General features: G+C 33.4%; 1 protein-coding gene across 1 annotated transcript; it reads left to right on the top strand.

Annotated features, from left to right (window-relative positions):
- Nucleotides 1–786: 786 nt before the first annotated feature.
- GEN1 (GEN1 structure-specific endonuclease) lies at nt 787–13722 on the top strand. Its single transcript, XM_019660119.1, has 14 exons — nt 787–799; nt 2266–2416; nt 2712–2748; nt 2836–2916; nt 3822–3952; nt 5434–5495; nt 7740–7880; nt 8405–8616; nt 10065–10075; nt 10186–10277; nt 12002–12152; nt 12448–12484; nt 12572–12652; nt 13558–13722. The coding sequence occupies exons 1-14, from the start codon at nt 787–789 to the stop codon at nt 13720–13722; spliced, it is 1365 nt and encodes a 454-aa protein (XP_019515664.1).
- Nucleotides 13723–13961: the final 239 nt, after the last annotated feature.

The raw sequence follows: 13961 nt of genomic DNA, 5'->3' as shown, positions 1-13961 counted from the left end.
AGAAAATATTTGCAAACCATAAATTTGATAAAGGACTTGTATCTACAAGGACTTGTATAAAGAACTCTTATAGCTCAATAATAATAAGTCAAATAAAAGTGGGTAAAATACGTGAATAGACTTTTCAAAGAATATACACAAATAGCCAATAAATACATTTAAAAAATTCTCAACATTATTAGTCATCAGAAGAGTGCAAATCAAAACCACAGTGATCCCACTTCACACCTAATAGAATGGCTGGAATCAAAATGACAGGTAATAACAAGTGTTGGTGAGGATGTGGAGAAATTGGAACCCTCATAACCTGCTGGTAGGGATGTAAAATGGGGGAGCCTCTTTGGAAAAGTCTGGTAGTTTCCCAGATAGTTAAACATAGTTATTATGCCATGTGATACAGCAGACCCACTCCCAGACATACACCTGAGAGAAATGAAGACACATCCACACAAAAGCTTGTACACACATGTCCATGGCAGTGTTATTCATAATAGCCCCAAAGTGTAAACAACCCGAATGCCTATCGATTGATGAATGGATAAACATGATGTGGTCTAGCCATGGAATGCATTATTGACAATAAAAGGAAATGAATTACTGATAAATGTTACAACGTGAAGAACCCTGAAAACGTTAAGTGAAAGAGGCCAGTCACCAAAGACCACATGTATGATTCAACTTACATGAAATGTTCCAAATAGGCAAATCCATAGAAACAGAAAATGGCATGGTTGCCGTGAGTGGGGGTGGGGATGGGTAGATGGAGGTTAAGGAGGGAGAAGCGAAATGACTGCCAATGGTATGGGTTTTGGGATGAGTGGGTAGATGATGGAAATGTTCTAAAATGGATTGTGATGTTTGCAAAACAATGAGTATGCTAAAACCTTTGAATTGTGTAATTTAAATAGACAAATTCTGTGGTATGTGAATTCCATCACAATAAAGCTGGTTTAAAAACAAATTGTGGAGAATTTTACCTGTCCAACTCTTTTTACTAAAATGTGTATCGTCCTGCCTCATCCCACATGTGCACTGTCATTGTTTTATAGATTAGAACACAAGCCCAGAGACGTGAAGAGATTTTCCCAAGACTGAAGATGAAATCTTGGTTTATTAATGTAGTGCTTATTACGTTATGCCATGTTGTAAAATTAGACTCAAACTTGGAATACTTTTGCATTTCTGTGCTTTTTCTGAAGTTGTAATTTTGTTTTTTGGGTGTGGTTTTTTTTTTTTTATTCCACTGAAGATATATAAAATGCTTTGAGTCAGGTTTCACTTTGTTTTAGGAAAGCATCATGTTGGCAGAGCACTTGCTGTATATAAAATNTGATTTCAGAATTTAGTCAACCCAATACCTCACCCCATCATGTATCCACGATTGCTGATCTTGACTTGAGCACCATTGACTGGGAAGGTACTTCTTTTAGTAATTCTCCATCTATTTCAAGGAACACTTTGTCTCACAGTTTCAAATCAGAACTTGAAACTCCCATCCCTGATAGCTTAAAAAACACCCCAGGACAATTGACATGTGAACCAGGATGGTGCACCACAAACACTAATAAAGTGTTGGATTGGGATCTTCGAAAGACTAACCCTGAGGAGCACCGGCTTTCTGGCATCACTGACTTATATCTTCAGGATTTGCCTTTAAAGGAGCGAATGCTTAGAAAGTCATCGCATCCTCAGGCTAATGTACAACTAGACATGGACCAGAACACTTTGTCCCTGAGTACAGTCAAAGAACCTTGTATTGCTGACAGTAGTTCTGATTGTCCAGCACATCTCTCAAAGGGTCTTGTAGGAATTTATTTGCAAAATGAATCTAGAAATGGTCAGGTTCTAAAAGGAGACCAGCTGTTTCAAGAAAACTATAAAGTGAATACTTCTATACCTTATTCTGTCAATAACGTGATAGTAAAGACCTTTAACGTTAGAGCTGGACCATCAAATACCTCTTCAGATCATAGTAGAAAAGTTGATGTGCAGACCACCCAGAAAATTGTAATGAAGAAAAGTGTTTGCCTTGACAGACATTCCTCTGATGAGGAAAGTGTCCCAGTGTTGGGGAAAGCTAAGAATGCAACTCAGAAAATGAAGCCGAGTTCTCAGAAGCATAAACCAGCCCAATTCAAGAAAAATGATGCCAACATATCAAGTAAACCTAAGATATATATGAAAGAAACTGAACNAAAAAAAAATGTATGTAGAAGATAATTCTAAAAAGCAGTGAAAATCATACTTCTTTGTATCTCCATAAAGGTTCATCTAAGGATCACGAACGTAATGGATGCAAATTATGTCAAACTGACCGATCTTGTGAACCTCATGATTATGAATCCAACTGTCCTTGTGAGTGGCACCGGACAGAGCATGATAGGCAGCTGGTAGCTGTGGAGAACAATATCAAGAGGTAAGCTTTTTCTTCATTCATTCTTTTCTGGCATGACCTAGTTAGACACCTGTGGTTGAATTATTTCCATATAACCTTCCCCCATATCTAAATTAGTAACATTTTACAAAATCCTTTTCTAGATTCTGTTCAAAAATTAGGCTATCTCAGAAGTTAGTTATTTAATAGTGATTCAAAGAGAAACTTTATGGCTGGGATATTATTGATATATAAGGACATTTTTCATTAAATGAGATCGGATGAGATGATTTCAGAATCTAATTGTATTAATGCCATGTATATAATCTATTTTCAGAAAAGCTTGCAGCTGTGAGGGATTCCCATTCCATGAGGTAATAACTAATAATTCAAATATGTTTATTTCAGAAGCTTTTTAAAGACTTTGAAGCCTCGATCCTTATTTTCTTTTCTCTTGATAGGTTATTCAAGAATTCCTTTCGAACAAGGATAAATTGGTCAAGGAAATCAGGTACCAAAGACCTGATTTATTATTGTTTCAGGTATCTGAAAATAAGTTCTTACTTTACAGTATGAAATTGGGTGCTAGGAAGATAAGAAGGGAAATCACTTTGATTGGTCTGAGAGATTTAAAATATACAGCTAGTGACTGCCCAGATATTCTCCAGCATTTATTTGTAGTCTTCATGCGTTTGCCACACAGTAACCATATTTCATAGACCATAAAACAAATCGCAGTTATGCTGTATATAAATACCATATACAGATACATTGTATTCAGGGATATGTTGAGGGAGAGCCAGAGAATGTCAGGATCAAGTATATTGTTATGAGAGGCAGTATAGTATAGTAGGACATTGGAATTTGTAATCAGTTACCTAAATTTAAGTTTGGACAGTCTACCACTTACTGTGTGACACTAGATATATGTTATCTTCAAAATAGAAATAATATTAGTTATCTCATGAAGTCACTATGAGGATTAAATGAGATTATTAATATTAACCCTTAATATAATAATGGCAAGGGAAACAGAGTGGCTCAGTAAATTGTAAATACTTATTGCTTATCCCTACCAACAACAGCAATAATAATGGCAACCAACATTTATTAAACATTCAAAATGTTCACTGCTGTTATATTTAACACATTACATGTAATCTCATTTAATCTTCATAATCTGTGAGCTTGGTATGTTTTACAAATAAAAACCTGAGGCTAAGACGTTAAGTAATTTACCCAATATCTGGGAAATACCATACTGGCACTCAGACTGAGAACCCTTATACTTAATTATTATGTAATGCCTCCTTGATCTTTCTGGGAATAGTCTCATTGATACTACCTTAACTAATGTTAATTCTGAAGGAAAAGATAATATCACCTGAGAGTGTTGTTCATCTCCAAGAGATAACAAGATCTTGTTTTGTTTTTATTATATTTATAGAGATTTACTCTTGAAAAAATGGAGTGGTCCAATCACTATGCATGTGAGAAATTGCTGGTGCTTTTGACCCGCTATGACATGATAGAAAGAAAGCTTGGTAGAAGGAACTCTAATCAACTACAGCCAATTCGGTATGATTATATTCCATTTGAATGTAAGACCTAAAATATTTTTCTTGATATTTTTAGTAGTGGGGTATTTGTTTTATAAAGTTGGAGGAAAGGTTTACAGGAATAATAAAAGCTTATTCAGGGCTTACAGTCAAGATAACATAATAAGCTCATGCTTTGACACACTTTTCTGTTTCAAACATGTAATAATAATAGGTTATTAAAAGAAATAAATTTTAAAAAGATATAGCCAGGCTTAACCAGATAACTATTTCAGTGGAACATTTTTGTTCCAGAAAAGGAACAAAAATGTAAAGTGAGTGGAGGAACTAAAACAGAGAATTGGTAAATCTCAGTGAAGGCGTATGTGAGTAATCTTTGTATTATTTTTACAACTTTTCTAAAGATTTGAAAACTTACAAAATAAAAAGTTTGGGGAAAAGTATCAAAGAAAAAAGACAAACTCATACAAAGAAAAGATGATGGCACACATATTTCATGACACTAATAGATGCCATTAGATGATGGAGTAATATTTCAAAGCTTTGAGTAAAAATAATTGGCAACCGAGACATTGGTAAGGCATTGTCAGACATATGAAGACTAAGAGTTTACCACTCACAGACCTTTATTAAAAACACTTAAAGGGTGTACTTCAGCAACAAGAAAACTGAACCCAGAGGGAAGCTGTAGATAACAAGAAATAGTGGTCAGCATAATATTGATAAAACATATTTAGCTAATTTAATAATCTGACTGGAAAAACTATGTACATAAATAAATATCTGCATAATGCTTGATGATTAATATATGATGATGATAATAACCTAAAACTCCCAAAGTATGCATGTAAACATGTAAGGGTAAAACATTAGAAATACACTCTTTGTCTTCTAAACCAATACATAAAATAGGAAAATAAAACTACCAAATCAAAAGAATACAGGAAGGAACAAGGGGGAACTAGCAAAGGAAAATTGGTAGTGGAAAACACAAAATAAGATGTATGAATGAGTCCCACTATGTCAGAAATTACAATAAATGTAAGCAGGTTAAACTCACCTATTAAAAGACATTATACTGGATGAGTAAACAGAATTCAGCAATATTCTGATAAGACATGTACAAAATAAAACAACACAAAGTTTGAAAATGAAGAGATTTAAAAGATTTTCCAGGCAAATATTTACAAAAGTGATATTGCAAAATTAACAGAAACAAAATAAATTTTAAAACAAAAATATTATTATGTAAAAGAGGAACATTGAATAATAATGAAAGGAACAACCCACTCATAGGATCTAGTAATTGTAAGCTCTATGAATCTAACAAAATTGTCTTTTGAATAAATTAGTCAAATAACTGGTAATTTCTTATAATATTCTAAAAATATTATAAAAATAGAATAAAAGTCAATGGAAATTGAATTATTCAATCTACAAATTGAAAATTTCCAGATAACTTATGCAATTGAACCTCATTAGTTGAATTTGTTTTTTCAGCATTGTTAAAAACCGGATCAGAAATGGAGTTCATTGCTTTGAAATAGAATGGGAAAAGCCTGGTATGTATTCACTTTAAAGAGAATTTATAACATTTAACCATGTACGTTTAGTGAGTACACATATGTAAAACATATGTGTGTGTATAAGAAATGAAGAAACCTATCATATGCACCAAGGATTACTTTCATAGTTTAGCTGTGCAATTTAAATAGGTTTTGACTAATAATAAATATGAGAAACTAAGTAATTTTATTTTAATGTCTTACATTGTCATTTTTGTAATTAATGTTTAAGAAAATAGTATGGAAATAGTTTTGATTTATATTTCTCAAGGAAATGACTCTACAAATGGTCTGGCCATTAGATTTCATCGTGTAGCCGGGTCTAAAGAAATCAAGGTAGCTGAGTGGCAACTGGATAATTTTACTCTCCTTTCTTGACTCAGTCTACAAATTGTTTCCTTTTCATGGGAATTTATTTAGTTTTCATGGGAATTTATAGTTGTCCAATTACTCTTATTTTGCTACAGACAGAAATATAGTGAAGTCTTAGAATTAGCTCCAAAACTGAAGACAAGGAAAGCACAGATCATTTAAAATGGAAAAGAATCCCAAATTCATTTACATTTGGCCTTGAAATTAGATTGTATGTTTATGTGTGAATGAGAAAGTCAGTTTCTCAATGAAGGTTTAAGTTGTAGGTGAACTTTGACGGCTGAAATTAAAGAATTAGATAAACCATTCTAAGCAGTAATAATAGCAAAACAGAAAGCTGAAGAATTTTGAAAACTGTTTAGGAACAGTCCCACCAACTGTAGTATATTTTCAGGACAGAAAATGGCATTAACTTAGTTTGGCAGTGCATCTCCTGTGTTTAGAACTGAGGATTAGGTGCCCACTTTCATTTGTCTTTGTGGAAACTACCCCTTAAAGGGAAGAATTGGACCCAAGCTAGTTTAACTAAGAAACACTTAAAATTCACCTGTGTTCATTTGTTTCTGCTTTAACCTCATCAACCTATATTTTCATTATGGCTTGGCTTCTTACGCAATTTTGCAGTCATATAGGATAAGTGGAAAAATCTAGTCTTCTACTTATATATCTTATTGTATTTTCCATATAATCATTTCCATTTTCATTTGTCAGCTACTTGTGAGTTCACTAAGTCTGGGTATATCCTCAAGAGATTGATAGGCTCTGAAACAGCAATCTGGAAAATAGTATAGTAGAACCCCCTTATCATGGATTTACTTTGCATGGTTTCAATTGCCAGCAGCAGTCAACTGCAGTCCAAAAATATTAAATGGAAAATTCCAGAAATAAACAACTCATAAGTTTTAAATTACATGCTGTTCTGAGTAGCATGATGAAATCTCATGCTTTCCCACTCTGTCCCCCCGGGACATGAATCATCTCTTTGTCTAGCATATCCACACTGTCTACGTAGGCAACTCACCCATTAGGAGCTGTCTTGGTTATCAGATTCACTGTCACGGTATCACAGTGCTTGTGTGCAAGTCACCCTTATTTTACTTAACAATGGCCCCAAAGTGCAGGAGTAGTGATGCTGACAATCCGGATATGCCTAAGAGAAGGCATAACCTGCTTCCTTTAAGTGAAAAGGTGAGTACAGTACAGTAAGATGCATTGAGAGAGACCTCATTCACATGACTTTATGGTATATTGTTATTGTTCTATTATTAGAATTATTGTTACTCTCTTACTGTGCCTGATACAAAAATTAAACTTCATCGTACATATGTATGTATGTATAGGAAAAAACATAGTAAAAATAGGGTTCGGTACTATCTGTGATTTCAGGCATCCAGTGGGGGTCTTGGATCGTATCCCTCACTGATAAGGAGGGACTACTGTGATATTTTTGATGAACCTTTCAGTTCTGTTCTTTTCAGAAGCTACCACTAAAGAAAGTTAATGTTGAAGTTTTAGGCAACTGTATTTCCATTCTTTATCTGAAATTTTAACACTTATTGTAGTAAATTAAAACCAACTAACCTTATCAAAACAAAGGTTTTTATTCTCTAAGCTGCTCCTACCATCTCTGAAGCAACAGAATTTAAAGTTCTAATTAAAAAGTGATTTTCCAGCGCTTGTCAAGCAAAAGAAAATCAATTCTGTACTAGAATAAACAGCTTATTAGAATAGAGATATTGTAAAGCAAGATTTGCAATGAATTATCCATTTGTGGATTACTGAGTTTACCTGATAAGACTAGTTACTTAGAAAATTGCTTTTTTTCAAATCCATAATTAAGGCCGTTTTACTATATTTTTAATCTTTTAGAACATTATGCTATAGAAGATGAACATGGAGAATTAGTTCTACAAACAATAGAAGAAGAATCATTATTTAAAGCAGCTTATCCCGAGATTGTTGCTATTTACCAAAAACAAAAGTTAGAAATTAAAGGGAAAAAACAAAAAAGTAAGTATCACATTTAATAGCTATTTATGCCATACACAAATGTTATAGGGAGCTATCTATTCTATATGAATCTATCATGTCTAAATTTTGCTGACAGTTCTATAAAATCAAGAGTAAGGAGAACACTTACTTCTTCGTCTTGACATACTTTCTTTTAAAGCTCAAACGCCAAGAGTAAATCGTTCTGCTCTGGGTCTGATAAGTTAACCAAGTGATATAAATAATAATTATATTAACCACTTACCAAAATACTAATGTATTTTGGATTATAAATATAGTTTCTTTATTCCCCAGACCTCAGTGAGGAAAATAATTTGACTATAACATTGTTTCTACAAGAAAATATTTTGTAATCTTTGGTTAATAATTATTTTGTTATAATTACTTATAACACACTTTCCAGGAACGCACTGAGACAAAAAATGCAAATATTGCTCACATAGAAGATTTTAATCTGAACTCTAGTTTATTTGTTTACTCAAGTTAAATAAAACAGATTTTAATTATATCTTTTTTCTTTTCAGGCATGAAAACCAAGTCTAAAAAAAACAATTTGCCAGAAATAGATGATATGAATTTTCAGTCACACATAACTTTAAAACCCACGTGCGAAATCTCTTCTAAGTTAAATTTGGAAATTTTCTGTGATTCTGCATTACCGCAGAAATCTATTTCTGCATCATTGAATAGCTTGCTTTTATCTGAAGATGCTCCCCATTTGAATACACAAGAACNGGTTTATAAAAATTAATATTAATGATGATAAAGTGTAAAGTGAATAAAAAAAGGAACTAGGATACTGGAAGACTTAAAATGTGCTTGGTCTCCTGTAGGTTTGAGATGGTGAGTACATGAAAAGAAATGATAATTGTAGAAATCAAGAAGGAAAGACCATGAAAAAACTGTTCAAGTCATTGTGCTCTTCCTATAATGCTTCTCTTGCAGTTGTAAAGCTATTGATAGATCTAAGACTTCAATAAATCCATTATTAATATCAGTGATTACTATGCCAAAGCAGGAAAAAAAGGTATACTTTGACATGGAGGTGAGTTAAGGAATCGTTTGTGAGTTGTGAAAAGTAACATAAAGAAGGAAAAACAAGCAAATACAGTACTTGGCTAACTACAAATCATTCTTATTGAAACAGTTTCAGCAAATTTGTACTTTTGGCAACATTTTATTAAATGCTGGTCTTAACATTTGAAAATAATGAAGTGACACTTCTTGTTATAATTATCTGCATTTTAATTTTGATTAATTTAGACTGATTTTTCCCCTATTTTTAATTTTTGAAGCTCTATTTATTATTTATCAAGCAGCCAGCAGCAATTAATGCTGATTTTTAGCAAGCTTGTACTTGGTCTTTGTAGTACATGAGTTAGAAATTCCAAAAGCTAAATGATAACTCTTAGTGCCAGTTACTACACAATGAACTGAAGAGATAATTTAACTTTTAGTTAGAACTTTAACTTCTGTAAGTAGAGGAACAATTCAGAACACTTATGTCTTATGATAAATACTTAACTATCCTCCTGCTGGTTTTATGTTGACTTAGAACTTTAGCCAGAAATTAACTTTCATTTAGTAGACATTTTAGCAGTAATATATTTTTTTTCTTAAAACCTCTCATTAAATAGATAATGTCTTTGCTGTTTGCATAAGAGATTAAGAAAATGGTAATTTTAAATGATCTGGATTTTTTTAACAGTTCTTACCAAAAGCTTAATGTTTTATTTAGTTATACTTTGCCCTTCACCCTCATTTTGATATACAGAAGTGTTCATGTACATAATTGTTTGTTTTATACACTGGCACACAGCAAAGAGATCAAAAACAGACGTATACAGATCATTGTCCCTACATATATGACTAAGTGAATGTTGTTTTAAAATAAAAGACTGAATGAACATATGAATACAAACACACACATACTCTTTCCCCCTCTCCCACCCTTCCCTTCACCCTCTCCCCCTCTTCCCCGCCTGCCCCTCTCTCTCTCCCCCTCTTTCTCTCTCCCTCTCTCTCCCCTTCTCCCCCTCTCCCCCTTTCCCTCTTTTCCTCTCCCTCTTTCCCCATCTTTGACACTCTCTCCCCTCCCCTGTTGGAATTCTTCTGTCCTTGAGGCCACATTTAAAAATTGATGGTTTTCCCAGTCTGGGCCAGCAATTTTATCTACCACCAAAGGGAGAATACTCGTAAGTAGGTAGGTAGAAGGGAACAGAATAACTTGATATTTGAGAACATGGCATTTTGAGGACCTTGTTATTTTTTTTTCTTCTTGAAACCATTTTCTTTTATTTTCAAGGTTTACTCAGTGGAATGAAGAATCTTGTTACTCTAATCAACAACCACTAGTTATTAAAAAACTGACTCATTGCTCTGTGTGTTCACACCCAGGTAAGCAGACATAGGGAATGATATCTCAGACTGTTAGTGTCTGATACCCATGTTTTCATCCCTGTCCTTATAGTACATTGTACATACGTAGCTCCCCCACAGACTGGGAATCCTAGTCAGGAGTTGTATCACATCACATAAGAGCCACTCAGCAAATGTTAATTGAATGAAATAATGTAAATGATACATGTCGGATTAGTGCAGTTTTAAACTAAGATACCAAATTATTTAGATCTTAAAATTATGTTTTCAATCTAGAAATCCATTTGAAGAAAAAATGTTGTACTGTTAAGTCTTAGGGGAAAGTGGAATTAAGCCATTTTTTTATATTGGATTTATATTTATATACTTAAATGATTTTTAATTATCCTATAGGGCATATTTATTGTGTGTGAAGATAATGCATTAAAACTAATTTCTAATACATGTTCATCATTATTGAAAATAGCTTAGTTCCTCTTCATTAGTCTTGGTAGAAAAAAAAGGTGTCACTGACATGTAGTAGATCAGAAGGGCTTTCATTCCCAGGAGAGATTAGGAAATTATGTTAGCTCATCTTTAAAAAAAAATTCTGTTTTATCTATTTGTCTTAATATGTTTTTAATTAACATTGTTAAATCATGGAAGAATAATGTTCTTGTAGATAAGATTCCATTCTATAGTTTTTTTTGTTTTTTTTAAAGATTTTTATTGGGGAATTGGGGGAAGGGGAACAGACAAGTTTCTGTCCTTTTGTTCTTCAGTCTAGTTGTGGAGGGCCGCTCACTGCGGCTGCTGGCCACTCACGCTGGCTGCTCTATATACGGTAGCCCATGGCAACCCACTGCCACAGGGGCTGCAGCCTTCCGTCGCCAGCGACTCATGGCAGCCCAGCTCCAGGTTGAGCTGTTGTTCAGCATCTTAACTGTAGAGGGCAGTGTCACTGGCCCTCATATGTGGGATCTGAACCCGGGGCCCTCTGGTGTCCCAAGCCAGTTCTTAACCAATGCGCCACTCAAGCCAGTTCTTAACCAATGCGCCACTCGGCCGGCCCCATTCTATAGTTTTTTGATACAATTTTAGGTCATATCAATTATGTATGTCTTCTGTATTCTCAAAACAATGTTGAAGATGGTCATACTTTCCTTTTGAAGGGAACTAGGGCTCCACACTCGTGCCACAGTTATAATTTGTTCATATGATACCTTATTTGGTATCGTAGTTTAAAAATAGCTATACAGATAACTGAGAGCTGGATATTAGCAGAGGTAATTAACTGCTGTATTTTTTAAATATTCTCATTAAAGAAACCATTTCCAGAATTACTCTATTAAGTAAATAATCTTTTTAATACTACTACTAATAATTATATCCTACTTTCTTTGTATGTAGCTACCAAATAAATCACAAAATTTTCCATTTTATAAATTATAATTTGTAATTCCAAATTATAAATGTATAATTTCAAGTTACAAATTAACACTTTCAGATAGCAGAGTAATGTACAGAAACAAAAAAATAGTGTCATATGATAGTAACAGCTCAGGATCTTCTTTAACCTGGTAAGTTCTGTAGTGTTTATTACCCTAGACAACCTTACTGTATAAAAACCCTTCTATATGCTAGGCACTGTGCTAGGCAGTGTTCATTTTTGAGCATTCAATAAAGGCACCAAAAAAAAAAATGTATGTAGAAGATAATTCTAAAAAGCAGTGAAAATCATACTTCTTTGTATCTCCATAAAGGTTCATCTAAGGATCACGAACGTAATGGATGCAAATTATGTCAAACTGACCGATCTTGTGAACCTCATGATTATGAATCCAACTGTCCTTGTGAGTGGCACCGGACAGAGCATGATAGGCAGCTGGTAGCTGTGGAGAACAATATCAAGAGGTAAGCTTTTTCTTCATTCATTCTTTTCTGGCATGACCTAGTTAGACACCTGTGGTTGAATTATTTCCATATAACCTTCCCCCATATCTAAATTAGTAACATTTTACAAAATCCTTTTCTAGATTCTGTTCAAAAATTAGGCTATCTCAGAAGTTAGTTATTTAATAGTGATTCAAAGAGAAACTTTATGGCTGGGATATTATTGATATATAAGGACATTTTTCATTAAATGAGATTGGATGAGATGATTTCAGAATCTAATTGTATTAATGCCATGTATATAATCTATTTTCAGAAAAGCTTGCAGCTGTGAGGGATTCCCATTCCATGAGGTAATAACTAATAATTCAAATATGTTTATTTCAGAAGCTTTTTAAAGACTTTGAAGCCTCGATCCTTATTTTCTTTTCTCTTGATAGGTTATTCAAGAATTCCTTTCGAACAAGGATAAATTGGTCAAGGAAATCAGGTACCAAAGACCTGATTTATTATTGTTTCAGGTATCTGAAAATAAGTTCTTACTTTACAGTATGAAATTGGGTGCTAGGAAGATAAGAAGGGAAATCACTTTGATTGGTCTGAGAGATTTAAAATATACAGCTAGTGACTGCCCAGATATTCTCCAGCATTTATTTGTAGTCTTCATGCGTTTGCCACACAGTAACCATATTTCATAGACCATAAAACAAATCGCAGTTATGCTGTATATAAATACCATATACAGATACATTGTATTCAGGGATATGTTGAGGGAGAGCCAGAGAATGTCAGGATCAAGTATATTGTTATGAGAGGCAGTATAGTATAGTAGGACATTGGAATTTGTAATCAGTTACCTAAATTTAAGTTTGGACAGTCTACCACTTACTGTGTGACACTAGATATATGTTATCTTCAAAATAGAAATAATATTAGTTATCTCATGAAGTCACTATGAGGATTAAATGAGATTATTAATATTAACCCTTAATATAATAATGGCAAGGGAAACAGAGTGGCTCAGTAAATTGTAAATACTTATTGCTTATCCCTACCAACAACAGCAATAATAATGGCAACCAACATTTATTAAACATTCAAAATGTTCACTGCTGTTATATTTAACACATTACATGTAATCTCATTTAATCTTCATAATCTGTGAGCTTGGTATGTTTTACAAATAAAAACCTGAGGCTAAGACGTTAAGTAATTTACCCAATATCTGGGAAATACCATACTGGCACTCAGACTGAGAACCCTTATACTTAATTATTATGTAATGCCTCCTTGATCTTTCTGGGAATAGTCTCATTGATACTACCTTAACTAATGTTAATTCTGAAGGAAAAGATAATATCACCTGAGAGTGTTGTTCATCTCCAAGAGATAACAAGATCTTGTTTTGTTTTTATTATATTTATAGAGATTTACTCTTGAAAAAATGGAGTGGTCCAATCACTATGCATGTGAGAAATTGCTGGTGCTTTTGACCCGCTATGACATGATAGAAAGAAAGCTTGGTAGAAGGAACTCTAATCAACTACAGCCAATTCGGTATGATTATATTCCATTTGAATGTAAGACCTAAAATATTTTTCTTGATATTTTTAGTAGTGGGGTATTTGTTTTATAAAGTTGGAGGAAAGGTTTACAGGAATAATAAAAGCTTATTCAGGGCTTACAGTCAAGATAACATAATAAGCTCATGCTTTGACACACTTTTCTGTTTCAAACATGTAATAATAATAGGTTATTAAAAGAAATAAATTTTAAAAAGATATAGCCAGGCTTAACCAGATAACTATTTCAGTGGAACATTTTTGTTCC

This window comes from Hipposideros armiger, unplaced genomic scaffold, assembly GCF_001890085.2.
Source record: "Hipposideros armiger isolate ML-2016 unplaced genomic scaffold, ASM189008v1 scaffold_0, whole genome shotgun sequence".
Lineage (NCBI taxonomy): Eukaryota > Metazoa > Chordata > Mammalia > Chiroptera > Hipposideridae > Hipposideros > Hipposideros armiger.
Note: the sequence above shows the minus strand (reverse complement) of the source record. Positions and strands in the feature narration are given on the sequence as shown.